This window comes from Orcinus orca, chromosome 7 (assembly GCF_937001465.1).
Source record: "Orcinus orca chromosome 7, mOrcOrc1.1, whole genome shotgun sequence".
Taxonomy (NCBI): Eukaryota; Metazoa; Chordata; class Mammalia; order Artiodactyla; family Delphinidae; genus Orcinus; species Orcinus orca.
This window is the reverse complement of record NC_064565.1, coordinates 90,330,678-90,348,001: the sequence shown is the minus strand read 5'-3', so window position 1 is coordinate 90,348,001 and position 17,324 is coordinate 90,330,678. Positions and strand designations below refer to the sequence as shown.

Below are 17,324 nucleotides of genomic sequence, written 5' to 3'. Positions count from 1 at the left end.
GGGTGAACTTGTTTTAAATCACTAACATTCTAGCTAAACTCATAATAGAGGCCTTCGACTGAATAATTAATATCAAATATTCCAACTGGCATCAAGGATATATTGGCTATGAGGAAATGATGAAAAGTTTGATTAAAATGGACTTTTATCTGAGGAACTAAGCGACATAAAAATGATATGGCAGTAGCATTAACCCCCTGATCTCAGCTGTTTGGCATCTTAAGGCGGTATTACATGCTAGGGCTTTTTGCATTTTTCAGGAAGTTTGAGTTGACATCTTGAGAGACATCTTAATCTCACAAAGAATTAAATTGCTGCTAATTCATCATTTTGTCCTCTGCATTAAGAGTGAGGTGGTAGAAGGGCCAGTCAAATAGGCAGCTTACTCTACAGGGCAGGGGTAGTAGAGACTAGATTTTCAGGGACTGAGGAGAAAGGATGAGAAATTTGAATCTGGTGGGTGAAAAGAGCTCCATTGATTTTCAAAAGCATTAAACTCTGTCACATGCAGATGTGGGAGATGCGCTAAAGACAAGTTCCTCAGCCCGTCTCAGCTGGCCTGCAAAGTCAGAGCAGCAGTCATAGACAGGGATGCTGAGAGGTAGCTTTTCACTGCAAGAAAGGGCTGTTCCGATAAAGTTGTGCCACAAGGAAGGTGTTGGGGAGACCGGGCTTGATTTGTCGGATCTAGATGAAATGCGACAGGGCTCCATCTAGAGACTTGCTGAGAGAAAGTACTAGCTGTAATGGCCTCAAACCCTGGATGAACATTCGACCAGCTGCCGGGGCTGTGGAGAGCAGTACATATATTTTCATGAAACATCTTATTTGACAAACTGGCCTTGTGGCAGAGAGAAGTACTCGATTAGGCAGTATGGAGACTTTGTCAACTTCTACAGATCCACATGGCCAAACCTCCACCCGCACCGGACACACGCTCGCACATATATACACCTGCTGACTGCTCACGTTTTCACTGAACTCATTGAATCACGACCTCCGTCAGCTTCAGCAACGACCCGGACTGTGCCATTGGTGGAGATCTCTGCAGAACTTGAATGTCACTGCCAACTGCTTAGCAAGGGCTAGAAAACAAGGCAACGTCGGCAAAGGAAAATTCAATAGCTGCGAGCGGAGCAGAAGCTAACTGGAGATGAGAACGAGAAATCAGAGAGGGAGAGTGTCCTTAAGCAGTGAGGTAAACGACTCTGTGGGTAATGTAACCTAGTAGGCGCTGAGCATGTTGCAGGCTTCAAAGTTAGCCGTGCACTTGTGATTGGAGTCTTCCTGGGGCTGGGCAACGGCACAGACAGACGAGAAACCCGAAACCCACAAAGTGAGCTAACGGAAACATTAAAGCGGAAGCATGCTCTTACGGCGTGTTCTTCTGACCTGGACACGGTCCTAACCAGCACCAAAACACTGGGAACACACTTAGAAAGCGAGTTTACTCTGGGTTCCTAGGAAGCAAGCATAAGCTGTTAGCTCCTTCTAGAGCTGCTCTTTCTGCCCAAAATCAGCTCTAGTATGTTGCTCCTCATTACACAGCCATGCTCTAGCTGCTTGAGCTGTTCAGAGAGACGTTTCTTCCCCGTCAAGTAACTCATGGAATACGGGCAAGAGCATCATCAGGACCAGAAGCCACACCTGGCCCGAGCGGGCCTCTGTCCTGCATCAGCCTCGGGAAAGCGAGTCTCTCTCCTCGGGAGGGCTAATGCAGATTTCCACCAGAAAATTTATCGCCATCCTTTTTCTTCTGGATAGATATTAATTTTAATCTCAAAGAACCAAAGTACCAATTTGCAGATACTGCTTTTTCAACTCTCAGGAGTGTTCTAACAAAACAGGATTCCCTTCTTGGTAGGCAAAGTCTATTGCTTAATGTTCATCTAGCAATTACACATTAAACTGTTCATATTTCAAGGGAAGGACCCCAGGGAATGGGAAAAGAATTGATTTTATGACAGCATGGCAGAAACAGTTGAAAGGCATTACCAAGCCTGTCTGTTAGTAATGTTCTGTGTTGTATACAAAGATGAATAAAATACGGTCCCTTGTCCTCGAAGGCACTTACACTTTAGTGAGAATGATAAACAGGTGAGCAAATAAGACAAGGGCATGGGATAATCGCAGAGTGTGGATGTGACTCTGAGCTGGATGACCTGAGCCCCAGAAGTTAATTGTACAAACTTGCAGCCAGACTGCCTGGGTTCAAATCCCAACTCTGCCACTTCCAGCTGTTGAACTTGGACAATTTCACTTGATCTCTCTCTGCCTGTGTCCTTGCCTATGAAATGAGGACAATAATAGGGTTGGTACTGAGTCATAGTACTGTTGTGAGCATTAAGTCAGTCAGTGGATACAAAGCATTTAGAAGAGTGCCTGGTACATGGTAAGCGCTCAACAGGAGATAACTATTTGGAAGTCTGGGCTTTACTGATTCCAGGGAAAAGGGACATTCTCATGGGAAAATCAATACTCTTCCTGGAAAACAGTGCCCTAAAATAAATGGTCAAAAAATCTTGGGAGGAATTTTTTCCTACAACTTACTTATATAAAAACAAATCTATTCTCATCTTTGTACCGACGTATTAAAAACTTACTGTATACATGGTCCCATGTTAGGTCCTGTTGATAGGTGTAAAAAACGATGGATATAAAACAATATCCTTTCTTCCAAGGGATCTATAATCCAATAGTGGTGGGAAGTGGCAGCAAAGAATCAATATCTAATTCAAGGTGTTTTCAGTGGCACTGGCAAAGCGCTAAATCAATGTTATGGACGTTGAAAGAAGGAAGAACTAAAGAAAGGTGGCAGAGGGCTTGGGTTGTGGCATGGGGGCTTTGAGGTCTCTTGGAGGTAGAAGGATGGGTACATTAAGCAGCAGCTGTAACTGGAGTCACAATAAGAGTGAGATAGGAAGGTTCATTTTGGATTCATCATCGTAGTGATGAGAACTGAACCTATAAGAATAGAGGAGGCAGCTCAGAGAGAATCCACATAAAGGAAAGGGCTGGGGCTCCCCTGGTGGCGCAGTGGTTGAGAGTCCGCCTGCTGATGCAGGGGACACGGGTTCGTGCCCCGGTCCGGGAAGATCCCACATGCCACGAGCGGCTGGGCCCGTGAGCCATGGCCGCTGAGCCTGCACGTCTAGAGCCTGTGCTCCGCAATGGGAGAGGCCACAACAGTGAGAGGCCCGCGTACCACAAAAAAAAAGAAAAAAAGAAAAAAAGAAAAGGGCTGGAAAGAATAGAGACATGTGTGTGTATAACTGAGGTGCTTTGCTGTGCACCTGAAACTAACACAACATTGTACATCAACTCTACTCCAGTAGAAAATAAAAATTAAAAAGAAAGAAAGAAAAGGGCTGGAAGCAGAGTCCGCTGGAAGCATCAGTGACATGTTCAGAAGCCTGGGGCAAGAGGCAAGAGTTCAGTGGGTGGTGTGGAAATAGAGCCACTTTTTCCTAAAGCAGGAAAGTGGGAATTGGAGGAGGAAGGAGGGTTAAGGGAAGATCTTTGTTTTCTCGGATGGACTACAGCCAAGCTCAGGGGGTAGTCCTGCCACCTGAGCGCTGCTCGGCTATGAGTCATTACAGCTGCAGGCTCAGTCAGCACTGTCCAGTCCTGAGACAACAGGAGTATTTTCGCGATATCTCAGGACTTCCCCACGCTGGTCCAGAGAGTATTGCTCCCTCATCATATCTGTCCTAGGAGCACAAACATCATGTCCAGCCTTGCTGGTTAACTCACACTGGGTGGGTCTCCACCACCGGGGACACACTGGGTCTGCATCTAAGTCTTATTGGCCTCTTGCCTAGACCCGAGTTAGCTCCTATATCCCTGATATGAGCTCCCTATTTATAAGGATTGCTGTCTCCCAGCATGTCCACAGCACAGCTTATCATGCAGATCATTTCAGTTTGCTGTGCCCTCTTCCTTGATCATCCGGACTGCTGGTCCTTCCCTAAGCGTTGGCTAATCCTTCAGCGCAGTTATGTCCCCAGCGTATCTCCATGAGCTGCTGGCGCTTCCCTTCTCCACGCTGGGGAATTCCCAGTGAACTGTGCAGCTGAGACTATGCATTCAGAGTAGTAGGCAGGGGGAGGAAAGCAATTGCCAAGGGCTTGAAGATGCAGCTGGGAGAGGGGTAGTTGACTGTGTAGGGTCCCCCAAGAAGCCAGTGAGAATGAGCTCTGCTGTATAGGTTTGACTCATAAAAGAAAGGAACATGTCATCCCCAGAGAGAAAATTAAAAAGAACTAACAATATAAAAGAATCCTTAAACTATGTCAGGCAGGCTCTTCACTAAGGGTTTTGCTTGTATCATTTGTATTTAATACTCATACAGGCGCTGTACAGAGTCCCTAATATAATCCCCAATTTGCAGATTAAAGAACTGAGCCTGGACCAGTTGGATCCTTGCCCAAGGTCACCCAGGTGAGAAGTGATGGATGGGGCTGTAATTATGGCCTGACTCCAAGTCCATGCCTTCATGTCTCCCCTTGGGAAGTGTGTGTTAGTGAAGACAGAGCAAGCCTGAATTGTAGGGAGAAGTTGAGGAACTAAGGTTGAATGTCTCAAGGCTGTAAAGGAAAGGAAGTGAGATCATCTCTAGAGATTGGGCTTGGGGGGCTTAGTCATCTTTGCAGAACTTAACGGGAGCAGAAAAGGTTTGGAATGGCCACTGTGGGGATAGTCAAGGGAGTCGACAGCACGACTAAAAGGAATTCTGGACAGCAGCAGGGGCCCAGCTGGGGTTGGATAATGTGAATTTTGTAGAGGAACCAGTGAATGCTTTTATGAGTTTCTCCAGCAACCTTTCGGCACTCACGCATGTAGGACCACAGAAGAGACGTAGAGCCTTTTTGTTCCCTCCTTAGGACTCAACACTTGATTACAAGCCCGGAAGAGCAACCTCATGTGCTGATGCACTGAGCCACCTGCAGAGAAGGGATAATGGGATCCCATGGGGCCGGGGATGGGCCAGGTGGGAATGACGGAGGCTTCAGATGGGAGAGGAGAGAGTTCACTGCTGAACAGACGGACCTGGAGGAGGCCTGTAAAATCAGAATGGGGCCTGCGAGGATTGAAAGAGGCTGGGAGGCTGAAGTGAAAAAGAAGCTGTTTGCAAAAATACGCACGTTGTTGTTCACACATTAGAGCAGCCCTGGAAACAGCCACTTCTCTGCTCACCCAGGGCGAGTAATAATTTGTGTCAGGCAAGAATAAGGGGATGCTGATTTTGCTCTGTTTACTACCAGAGAGAAGTGGGGGCTGGAGAGGATGCTAAAACACTGGCCCTGGGAAAAGCCTGGCGCTTGCTAACGAGGCTGTAGTACAACCATGCTCTGCTTTCCAAAACAGCACCCTCAGGAGAAAAGAAATAAAGTCATTTTTCTTCAGAGGCAGAAGATTTAAAATTGCTTAACGATAACACTTAACATCGCTTAGCCCTTAGCCTTAGGCAACCTCATAACTAGCAAGTGCTGGGAATTATCTCTTTCCTGAACTGGCTAGGGTTCTGGCTTTATGTTGTCAGGTGTCATCCAGCCCGGCAGCAGGCCGCACGGCCCACTTTAAAATGACAGAGTTCCATGAAAGCATAGCAGGGTGTCCCTTGACCGGGGCTCCTCCCCAACTCCATGCACTGGGGGTCATTTTCCCTCCGTGTTGATGGCTCCAAGCTTGGCATATAAATCAACACTGTTGAGTGTATCTTAAAACTCCTGTGATGCTCTCCACAAACAGCATAGGAACCACATCAGTCAGTAGCATATTAAGTCCCCTATAAGGTTGGCCACTGACTTCCTGTAGATAGAATTATTCCGATTTTTAATTAAAAATTTAACTCCATAAATATTTTAAAGCTCCCCACCTCTGTGACTAAGAGGGGATCTGGTGCCTACAGAGATGTGTTCGCCTCACTCCCCTGACCAAAGGAGCAGTGGAGCTGGGGTGATTCAATTAAGTGGACAGTAAAATCTCTAGGGGCGGGAGAAGACTAGAAAACCAGGGTAAATGTCACCGGCACACAGAAGCCAGTAGCTTGTCCCCTGCCTCGGCATTCTGCATCCTGTTGGGTAAATATGGACCCACCCTCGATGGATCAGAGCATGTTGGTGGGGATACTTTGTATATCCCCCTTAGATAATTGAGATGGAAACGCAAGTTCAAGCCCCTGCATTAAGAAACCAGTGCCAGGGACCTCTCATGCATTTGTCTGAGCCTTATTTATCGTCCATCACGACTCCTTCTTGCCAGGTAGCTAAAAAGGTGTGTTAGCACGTGCAGCTCATCACTTCCACCATTGTGTTACGTGTGTGAGTGCACTGTTCGTCAAAACTGTTCTCAGTCTAAGATGCTTCACTTTTGGCTACAGTTATATTCTCGGGGCTGGCAGGATTTTGTCAATTCATATATTGCAATGATAGCTCCAGAGCCACAAACAGCATCAACGTATTGCCTCTGTCAAAACACTCCCTCCACAGTGTTTAATCCTCAAATAGATGTGTTTAGAGTCAGCCACGGCTGAGCATTTCAGGGCTTATTAATTAAAATAAATAGGAGTTGGAAATTCAGAGGACTTTATGTTAATCATTACTAATCTAAGCACTGGTTGCACTCTCACAAAAAGTTGTTCTGCTGCCTCCCGTCCTAGATGGCGGGTCCTTGTCTAGGTGTCTAGAGCCACGGCATTCCCAGTCTCCAGATTCTCAGGGCCTGATGCATCGTAGATGATCAGCAGATACTTGGGGAAGGAATGAATGAGCGAAATTTGTTGAATTTCTGTACTTATAAATGCTATTTCTGTGGTTTTGATTTGTACAAAAAAAAAAAATCCATTTCCGCAGTCTGAGTACAAGTTGGCCAGGAAGACATTAAACTGTTTCCAGTTTTCCTTTTTCTTCCTATCCTAAGAATACAGTACTTTCCATCTGCCTTAACCACAATTTCCATGCACTTCAATACTGAAAGCCAGAAATTTTATATTTAAAATGAATTTTGGAGACTACTTCTATTTTTTAAAATGAAAACAAAATACTAAGCCAGGGAAAAAAATAAGGAGAGGAAAGAAATCAAGGATGAGAAAAATAACTAGGAGACAACATATAAAAAGGGAAAATGCAGATAAAATATAGTTGTACAGGAGCTTTTAAAATATTGTATTTTGGGTATCCTGCCCAGGCAGTGTTCAGAATTGGTTCTCTGCTAGATTTGAGATTTTATTACTTTTGAAAATCAACATTACGATTTATAAGAGCAAATGGTCACTTGGGCTATGCCTGTTGTAATACTCGGGCTGTTCTTTTTGTCATTTCACACGCAGAAATATAGCCAACATGCAACTCAAAACGGTAACCCAGCTCTGAGTTAGCACTTTAACAATTCAGTATGATGATAGAAAAGATCTACTTAGGGTCCTCCCTACCACCCCCTCCTTTAAAAGCAGATATTCTGTAACATTTTAGTTTTCTGCCTGGCATTAACCTTTCTTTGTTTTTTGTTTTCAAACCCACAAATTCTCACACTCTCAACTCACTCAACTCCCATAGTCACTGCACTGTATGTCATCTTGGAAAGGTTTCCTCTTTGTCATGTGCCATTGATTACAGACTAAAATTATTCTTCATCTCACAGATAAGAGCACAAACCTTTGAGAATTGTATCTCATTTTCAGGGGTGTCTAGTTACAGCATAAGTGGATCCTGTTAGGCCAGAATCACCAAGCGAACTTTCCCACGCAGCTGTCTTTTCCCCACACTGTGTCGGTGCCTCTCAGCAATATTTGCTTATTGACCGAAGAACACGGTCAGGTTCTAAATCAAGCAAAGAACCCCTTTCCAGGTTCATATTTCTCTCCTGCTTTTTAACACCCACATGAAGCTCCAGGGTTAAGGCTGGCATGCCCTTCCTTGTGGGTAATTCCTAGGACAGAGGATTTACTATTTTATTGTCTCTAAGCTGGGTACAGGCTGTTCAATACCATGTTTATAGCAATGGCTTAGGATTTCCATTCAGAATCCAATATTCTTGCTGACATGTTCAATTGCCATGATATACTATTTTCTTCCCTTAAAAAATAACCCACAAGTGTTTCAATTATTAGCACAGTTGTGAAGATGGCACGAGGGCTGTGGCAGATGCAGTAAGGCAAAATTATAACATACTCCCCATTTCAGAGCCAGATTTCTATTTCATGTGTATTTCCTGAAGACTTTATGTGCGGGTGGGATGGTGATCTACCTGGGTAAGGAGGCGTACTGTCTCTCCATCCCCTCAAAGCGGAGGTTGTGTGCATTCCCATCTGGACCCTTTCCAGACACCTGTGGAGAGAAAAGTAATTAGAGATGAAGATCCATTATGCACCCTGGTTACTGTCAATGCATCTCAAAATTGTAATCACTGCACAAATGCTGCTGCTGCCTGCCAAAAATTAACCACGGGAAAGCAGGCAAGAACTCAGCATCGTTATAGGAATTGATGATCGAGTCACAAACATGGCATTTAACGACAAAGTCACTTCTTTCAAAAAAAGGGTCATTGTCAAACTGACTCCCTCCTGTCACCATGCCAGGGGTATTCTGTAGATTGTTAAGACCGCTTTTTTTTTTCTTTCAAAATAGGCTTTAGTTTGCAGAACAGCTTTAGACTGGCAGGAAAATTGAGAAGATGGTACGGAGAGTTCCCATGTAGTCTGCACCCAGTTTCCCTATAACTAACATCTCATATTCCTATGGTATATTTCTTACAATTAATAAATCAATATTAATACAGTATTGTTAACTCAAGTTCATAGTTTATTCAGATTTTATCTGATTTTTTTTCTGTTCAGGACACCATATTACATTTAGTCATCACATCTCCTTAGGCTCCTCTTGGCTGTGATAAGAGTGTATACTTTCCACGAAACCTTTCTTTACTACCTGGGATCGGTGGCAATCAGCTACCTCTTCCACAGCTTCTATGAAGCCCTCTCTGATCACCTGAACCTCACTGAGCCCGCTCCCTCATAAACAGAGAGGTGACAAACTATTTTCAATCTAGTGTTGGTCTTTATTGGTTTTTGTCCCTTCCTATGTAATTCCTGTGTTCACCTCTCTTCAGGTCTCTTCCACCAGCCTCTGAGATTCTGATGGGCACTGAGTGACTGGCCCCAGTAGGTTCTCAATAAAGTGTGTTAGTGCCATGAATCTAAAGACTTTACATATAGTCTTTCTGTGTCTATCATACCAACTAAAGACACATATGGGACGAACATGGTATTTGAAGGTACGTGGTGACTGATCAATTCCTCACCTCTTCCCGTCAACACATGTGGTTTATGGCCACCTGTGTCCTCAGTCTTGTGCTAGGGTAGCTCTCATATAATGTGCATGGAAGGGGTAAATAGAAAACCTGGCCTCTTATAATGGAGGGGAAGGGGGAGTTTGCTAATAAGCACAGGAAGTAACAGTGTCAAGGTTGTAGAGGAAATTTTTCTGGGTAGTACTCAAGCTGGAATTTATTTTCCTCCTACGAAAAGTCCCAGCTCTCTATGCAACCACCATCCCAGCTTGGGTGGTGTGTGTAGGGAGGGTTTGTCAGGGGAGGTGTTGCAAAACGAGAATATACGCACATTTAGAGTTAAGAAAGACTATTCCTGGTGTCACATTATTACAGGAGGCCCTTAGGAGTGTGCCCTGTAAAACCTCTTTATATTTCACCAATACATAGGAGCACCTGGCGTCATCTGAGAGGTTGACAGCCCAATAGCTACCTAGGTAGGATGAAGATTGCACTTACAGCTTTAGAAGTAACTACAGAGAGACAGAATTCTCTGCATTAGGATAAAGCCCTGATTTAAACTGCTAACCTTTTTAACAAAAACTAGGGGCAAGGATGGTGTCAGACAGTTAGGGGATAAACAAATGGCACAGAAAAAGAAGCGATGGATAGAAGTATTGTCCCCAGTCACTCCTATCTAAGGTTTGTTTTGTTTTTGACCTATTTTTTTATGGAGGGAGAATTAATGTAAATACCAGAAATATGTTGACGATTACTAATTGTGGTTGTTATAAAAACATCATGCTTCGTTGCCATAGATACAGAAGAATAAGGAATGAGGTGGGTCTTTTAGGAGACTGTGGGTAAAATTAAAATTAAAAAAAAAAGAAAAACATCATATTTATGTATCCTTAGGATGGCTTTAGACATTTACAACTAATTTTTTTCACGTGGCCACAAAACTCCAAGTTAATACTTTCAGGGCCGTTATCTGAACTGGCCTGGCCTAATGATGGCAGTCAACATTCTGGGATCTCAGGAGGCAGCACCCATGTGCTGTGGTTCTGGTAAGCTGCTGGCACGCTAGATTCTGTGAAATGTAGGATGATCCTTATCCTTAAGCAGCTTTTAGTCTTGTTGGGAAAACAAGGATCAGAAATGAAATAATTAAAGAGTGATGTAGGACAATGCATGAACCAATGTCATTCAGGATGTTACTAGCAGAAGCACAGATGAAGGTGTTTGGAAAAACTTCATGGAAGTAGAAGAGCAAAGGCCAGGTTTCAAAAGATGGATGGCATGCTTATACATCAAAAATTACTCTGTTCTTGAAAACAGTATGGAGGTTTCTCAAAGAAACTAAAAATAGGGTTACCATATGATCCAGCAATCTCACTCCTGGGCATACATCTGGAAAAGATGAAAGCTCTAATTCAAAAAGATACAGGCATCACAGTGTTCACTGCAGCACTATTTACAATAGCCAAGACATGGAAGCAACCTAACAGATGAGTGGATAAAGAAGATGTGGGGTGTGTGTGTGTGTGTGTATACACACACACACACACACACACACATATATATATATGGTGGAATATTACTCAGCCATAGAAAAGAATGAAATATTGCCATTTGCAGCAACATGGAAGGACCTAGAGATTATCATACTAAGTGAAGTAATTCAGACAGAGCAAGACAAATATCATATGGTATTGCTTATATGTGGAATCTAAAAAAATGATACAAATGAACTTATTTACAAAACAGAAACAGACCCACAGACATAGAAAACAAGTTTATGGTTACCAAAGGGGAAGGAGGGGAGGGATAAATTGGGAGTATGAGAGTAAAATTGATAAACAACAAGGATTTGCTGTAGAGCACAGAGTCAATATCTTATAATACACTATAATGGAAAAGAATCAAAAAGAGAACACAGATATACACATATATATGTATAACCGAATCATTACGCTGTACACCTGAAACTAACACAATATTGTAAATCAACTATACTTCAATTAAAAAATTATTCCATTCTTCACCAATTGTATATGTATTTGTGTGTTTCCCTATTAATACTGCAGCATCTTTAATACAATCATTCAATTAGTAATTACTGAACACCTTCTGTATTCTAATGCCACATTAGGTACCACTTTCAAAACAATGAACAGCGGCTTGATTTCTTCATTGCTTTAAATATTGCTTTAAACAGTACAATGAGATCACCGCTGGAGTGTCAGTCTGAAGGAGGTAGTGGGAGTCTGAAGGAACAGATACCAGAGTCCACCTGGGAGAGTTGAAGACAGCTTCATGGGGGTGTTGAAGCTTCATTTAAACTTGAATATGAATGAGGAGGAGTTTGTTAGGAGGAGGAGGGGGTAGGAGTCGCAGGAGAAGGCATTCTCAGTAGACAGAACCAAAGTGAAACGACATGGAGGCATAAAAGGAGCACTGTGTTCCCAGGGAATGTCAACATTTTGGTAAAAGAAGAAACAGAGGCTCTAAGGAAAAGAATATTAGGAACAGTAGCAACAATATCACTGGTGCTACTATTATGATTACAACAATATTATTGCCACTAGTACAATTTTTTAAAATAGATTTTATTTTTTAGAGAAGTTTTAGGTTTGTAGCAAAATTGAGAGGAAAGTACAGAGAGTTCCCATATATATCATGGATCATGCTTTTGGTGTCACATCTAAAAAGTCATCACCAAATTTAAGGTCATTTGGATTTTTTCCAATGTTATCTTCTAGGAGTTTTACAGTTTTGCATCTTACATTAGGTCTGTGATAATTTTTGTGAAGACTATAAGGTCTGTGTCTAGATTCTTTTTTTCTTTCTTCTTCTTTTTTTTTTTTTGCATGTGGATGTTCAGTTGTTCTAGCACCATTTGTTGAAAAGACTATTTTTGCTCTATTATATTGCTTTTGCAACTTTGTCAAAGATCCGTTGAGACTGTGTTTCTGTGGGTCTATTTCTGGGCTGTCTATTCTCTTCCACGGATCTATTTGTAGATTTTTTCTCCAATACCACATTGTCTTGATTACTGTAGCTGTATAGTAAGTCTTGAAGTTGGGTAGTGTCTGTCCTCCAACTTTGTTCTTCTCATTCAACATTGTGTTGGCTATTCTGGGACGTTTGCCTCTCCACATAAACTTTAGAATCAGTTTGTAACTTGCTGGGATTTTGATTGGGAGTACATTGAATATATAGATCAAGCTGGGAAGAACTGACATATAGACAATATTGAGTCTACCCAAGAACATAGACTATCCAACACGGACGCTCCCTCCATTTTTTAGTACTTTTTTTTTTTTTTTTTTTTTTTATTTATTTTTTTAGTACTTCTTTGATTACTACAATTTAACACTTATTTGGCCCTTATTGAGTGCCAAGCACAAGGCTAAATGTTTTATTTGCATTAGCCCATTCATTCCTCCCAAATATCCCCAATGGTTGCCCAATTTTGCACATGAGAAAACTGAGCAGTTGCCTAAGGCATACAGCTAGGACACGGCATATCTGAGACAATGTTCAGGTCTGTCTGATCCCAGAGTCCAAGCTCTGGAGAAACTGCCATAGACTGGATCTTGGAGGAGCTCATGCCAAGGAACTTGATTTTACCATTAGTTGATGGTGAACCCACTGAGAAGTGATATTCCATAAGTGATAGCACATATTGAACAGTTAGAGAGATTATTCTTGCCATAGTATGGAGGTTCCCATGACAGTCTAAGTCAGAGATGATAAAGGCCTAAACAAGGGGCTATTCAAAAGGATGGAGACAAGGGAGCGTCATAAAGATGTTAAGAGGGTAAATTTAATACAACTGACTGAGAATTAATGGGAAGGATGTGTCTGGAATCATGCCTAAGTTTCTGAACTTAGCTACTAGGTGAATCTGATAACTGTTGCCAAGATGGAACTAAAAGAAGAACAGATTTGGGGGTAGGGGTAGGGGTTGGAGGAGGGAACACTTAGATCTATTAAGCTTGAGTTGGGACATCTGATGGAAATGCCTGAGAGATAATTGAGTATAAAAGTTTGCAATGCCGAAGAAAAATCTGGACTAGAGGTGTAGGATTGAGAAACATTCAGCCTATAGTTGGTACCTGAAACCTTGGAAAAGAATTAGACTGCCCAGGAAGAATCTACAGTGACAGAGTAGAAGAAAAGACATGTGATGAAAGGAGAGAATGCCAATAATAATCTTAGAAATACCATAATTTAAGGGGCAGGCAGGCAAAAAAAAAGTTGAACCCAGGAGGGATTCTGAGTAAAAGTTGTTGCTCAAGAAAAGAGCAAGGAGAGAACGTTCACAGGAATTAAGGGAAAAGAATTCCACAAAAGAGGGAGTGGTTCACAGTATCAAAAGCAGCCAAGAGCTTCAGTAAGACAAGATCTGTGGCTCATATGGTGTGTTGGCGAGCTTTACTCGATCCTCCCTCCTTGTCGAGGGTCACTCTGAACCATAGAGCCCGGAAAGCTGAAAACTACCTTTCCCAGAATTCCCTTGTAGTCAACGTTCTGGGTGTGATTTAAGGTGGGCCACGTCATTTGAGAAATGGAGTTGAGGCAGTGGCTATGCTTCCACTGTTGATTCTGGCAAGAACGTCCAAAGGTGTGCTTGGTTTTCCCATGGCAGTGTTAGCAGATGTGCCATTGCTAGTTTCTGGGGGTGGAGTGTAGCTTTCATAGCTAGCTTTGGAGCTGGTGGCACTAAAGGTGAATTCCTGTTTGTGGCACCTTCCTAATTATGGTGGCTTCTGATATAGGCATTATTGTGCGGCTTGTGGAGCCAAAACCTTCCTCAAAGAAATGGCAGAAGCTCCCTGAGTAGCCTAGTTCTATTGTGTGGTTTGGGAAGTCATTCCTGAAAGCTTATCTAAGAATTTGTTTCCTAGCCTTCCTTATGATTCTGTAAGCCTGTTAACATGGTGTAATAAATTTGTTCCTGCTTAAGCTAGCTAGAGTGTGTATTGTTCTCTGCAACTGAACATTGACTGATAGAAAGTCTGTAAAAGGCTATGTGGGAATTGGCAATGAGATGTTGCTTGGTGCTCTATTGAAAGCCAGACTCTATGGTGTTGAAAATCTTTACAGTTTTCTAATAGATAAACACCCACTGGTTGCACTGTCTTATGCTATCATGCTCAGAAAATGAGATTAATACTTTCAAGTAAATAAACATTTGTTAGTGACTCTAAATATTAGAGTCGTATGCTAAGTACTCTAAGACACAGAGATGAGAAAAGTCATTTCCTGCTCAGGGACACACGGTTAGTCAAGGGAGATGAGAGCAATACATTTGCGTTCCATTATTTAAAAAACAGATTTATCTATTTTTTTCTCCCTAAGTCACCCAAAGATGACCTCTGTTAACATTTACAAATATATACATATTTTAAGGGTATACAGAAATTTTTCCCAACTATTTACTACTGGTGTTTTCCTGTGCTAGTAGATATGTTTCCACAAACGTGAATTTTAATAGCTATATAAGATTTATGGATAAATCATAACTTATCTAATCTCCTCCTGTAATTTGATCACTTTTACTATCCCAATCAGAAATGGTGGCAATACAGATTATTGTGTTGGGGACAAAGATTCTTACAAATAGCTGTGAACTGAAAGTAGGAAACTGCAGCTAGAGGGTTGCCAAAGAGAAACTAATTATAAGTTTTAGTCGGGTCCTTAGGAAGTCAAGCCACATTTGGAGGGAGTGAGGGGAGAGAGAACTGGCAGAGGCATTTATAAGCTCATTTCTCATTTTGCTCTGTGCTCAATAAGACTCAGAAATGCGTCTCCTTGAAGAACTCCATATTAGGTAATGTCTCACATCACAAAAACATAAGGTCAGCGGCTTTGATCCAATTAATTTTTTTTAAAGAAGCCCTTTATCTCACTTGGTATCATGCAGGTTTTTTTTTTTTTTAATGTAATGACCTAAATATACATCTGATAGGAATAATCTTGACTTAAGCCATAACAGAAACATAGTCTTTTCCACAACAATGTAATGTTAGAACTTATGCTTGGATTTGGGGCATATTTATCTCTCTGCTGCTCAGGAAGTGAAACTTCAGAGAGCTCATTCAAAACAACGTGAAGAGCTCATACCTTGGTATGCCTTGCACATGGCGGTCTTCTTTATTTGGATTATGACAGCTTATGACAGCCTATCAGGAGGGCTTGGTGTTTGGGGGCGGGGGGCGAGCAGGGGGATGCTTTTAGTCCATGGGAGTTCTCCCAATTTCATTCACTCAGTGCCTGCTGCTGGCTGGGGTGTTAAGAGCCTTGTTAAAATAAAGCTATTAGTCTTTTCTCTACAAAAGCAAGGAGCTTGCCACTTACATTCAGTGTTCCTTAAATTAGTGTGTATTTGTAGCCCGGCATTGCAAGAATCAGCAGTTTCATAGAGCAATATACTAAAGAGGCCATTTAACACCCCTGTTTCCCCCATTTGCAGATTAATGGAAGAGGGGAAGATTTAATGCCCTTTCAAACGTTTCTAAACAATTCATTAAAAATAAAAGGATAAATCAAATATCTGATGATAAAAAGTGGAAACAATTCAAAATTAACATGTTTTCCTATTCCTACAGGTCAGGACACATTTTTGCCAATGTTGTAATTTATGTCCCATAAGTCAATTTTCCTGAGGAAATTTAAAAGCTGCTGTGATGGAAAGGCTGTGCAAAGGTGCAACACAGCTTTTTCACCTACACATAACATCCTCACTTACAAATATGTCTTACTCAGACCCATTACCCAAGAATGAGTTTCACGCTGCCAGACACATCATAAGATTAAAATGCAAAGTATAAAAATGTAGATGCCATTTTAGGAAATACGCCTTTCATTTCAAGTTGGTAACATGACAGATATTTTTGAGCAGTTTCCAGAAGCTTTCTTTTAATTACATTGCTTTTACCTAGCTATAGGTTTGGCTGGAAGGTTTTTAAAGGAATCAACTCAATAAAAACATCTAAAAAGTTATAAACTTGGCTTTGAGAATCTTCTAATATTCAGACACTCTGCTAAAATGCTACATGTTTGGAGGAAGGGCAACTGACAATATTCCATCTAAACAAAAAGAAACTAATTAAAATAAGCTGCTTAATTATTTCCCTTTTGCAATGTGAAGTATATTATTCCTGAGATATGTATTTACAAATATGCTATCTAGAGAAGCAAAAGTACACACACTCGTTCAAACCATTATTTCTGAAGTGTTTATTTTCTCTAATTTAATTTCAGTAATTTTGTCAAATAACTGGGTATTCAGCTTATAGACTTGCTTAGAACATCTGCTAGTTTAGAAAATACAGCAAATAAAAATATTTTTAAAATAACTCTTGGATAAGCCTTTTAACCATTTTGTGCCTGTATTTTCCTCCCTTGTAAAATGTTGGAGTTAAAACATAAATCCTTAAAGTCCCTTCTAACCTACACACATATATAAAAGTTATCTTGTATATAGTTTCCACATTATGTTAACCAATTACACCTTATTAATATAGTAACTATACGTATGCACATAGTTATTTTAAAGCTGAATGACAAAGACAGCAAAGCAATTTGCAACATTATAAAGTTATAACACATTTATTGGGATTTAAGCATTAAATCTCATGCTAGCACCATCCAAGTTCTAGCCATATACATATACATATGTACACATATACAAATGTACACATATACATATGTACACATATAGATATGTACACATTGGGCAACAGCCTGAATGATCTCTCTTCTGATTATCTTTGGAGAAAATAAAATCAGACATCTCCTGCCCAGCTCTGTTTGTGTCTGGGCCTAAGATACAGTTACCATAGAAACTATGATTGTGGATACAATTTACAAACTTGGCTTCATCTATCAGATGCACTTTGGGCGTTAGTGTATGTGTGTGTGTGCGTGTGTACATGTGTGCATATGTGTCTTGCCAGTAAGCTTGAAGAGCAAACTCTGGCTCTACATCTTTAATTAAAGAGCCAGACACCACTCCTCATTTCCTTTTCCCATCTGTCTACCTACAA

The 17,324-nt window shown here is 41.4% G+C and overlaps 1 protein-coding gene across 1 annotated transcript in view; it reads right to left on the bottom strand.

Moving 5' to 3' along the window:
- PARD3B (par-3 family cell polarity regulator beta) overlaps window positions 1–17,324 on the bottom strand; it is a 1,037,324-nt gene that overhangs the window by 66,505 nt on the left and 953,495 nt on the right. Inside the window, exon 22 of the mRNA XM_012532519.3 lies at window positions 8,248–8,327. Within this exon, the coding sequence (XP_012387973.1) occupies window positions 8,248–8,327 (80 nt within the window). The remainder of the gene's footprint in view (window positions 1–8,247; window positions 8,328–17,324) is intronic.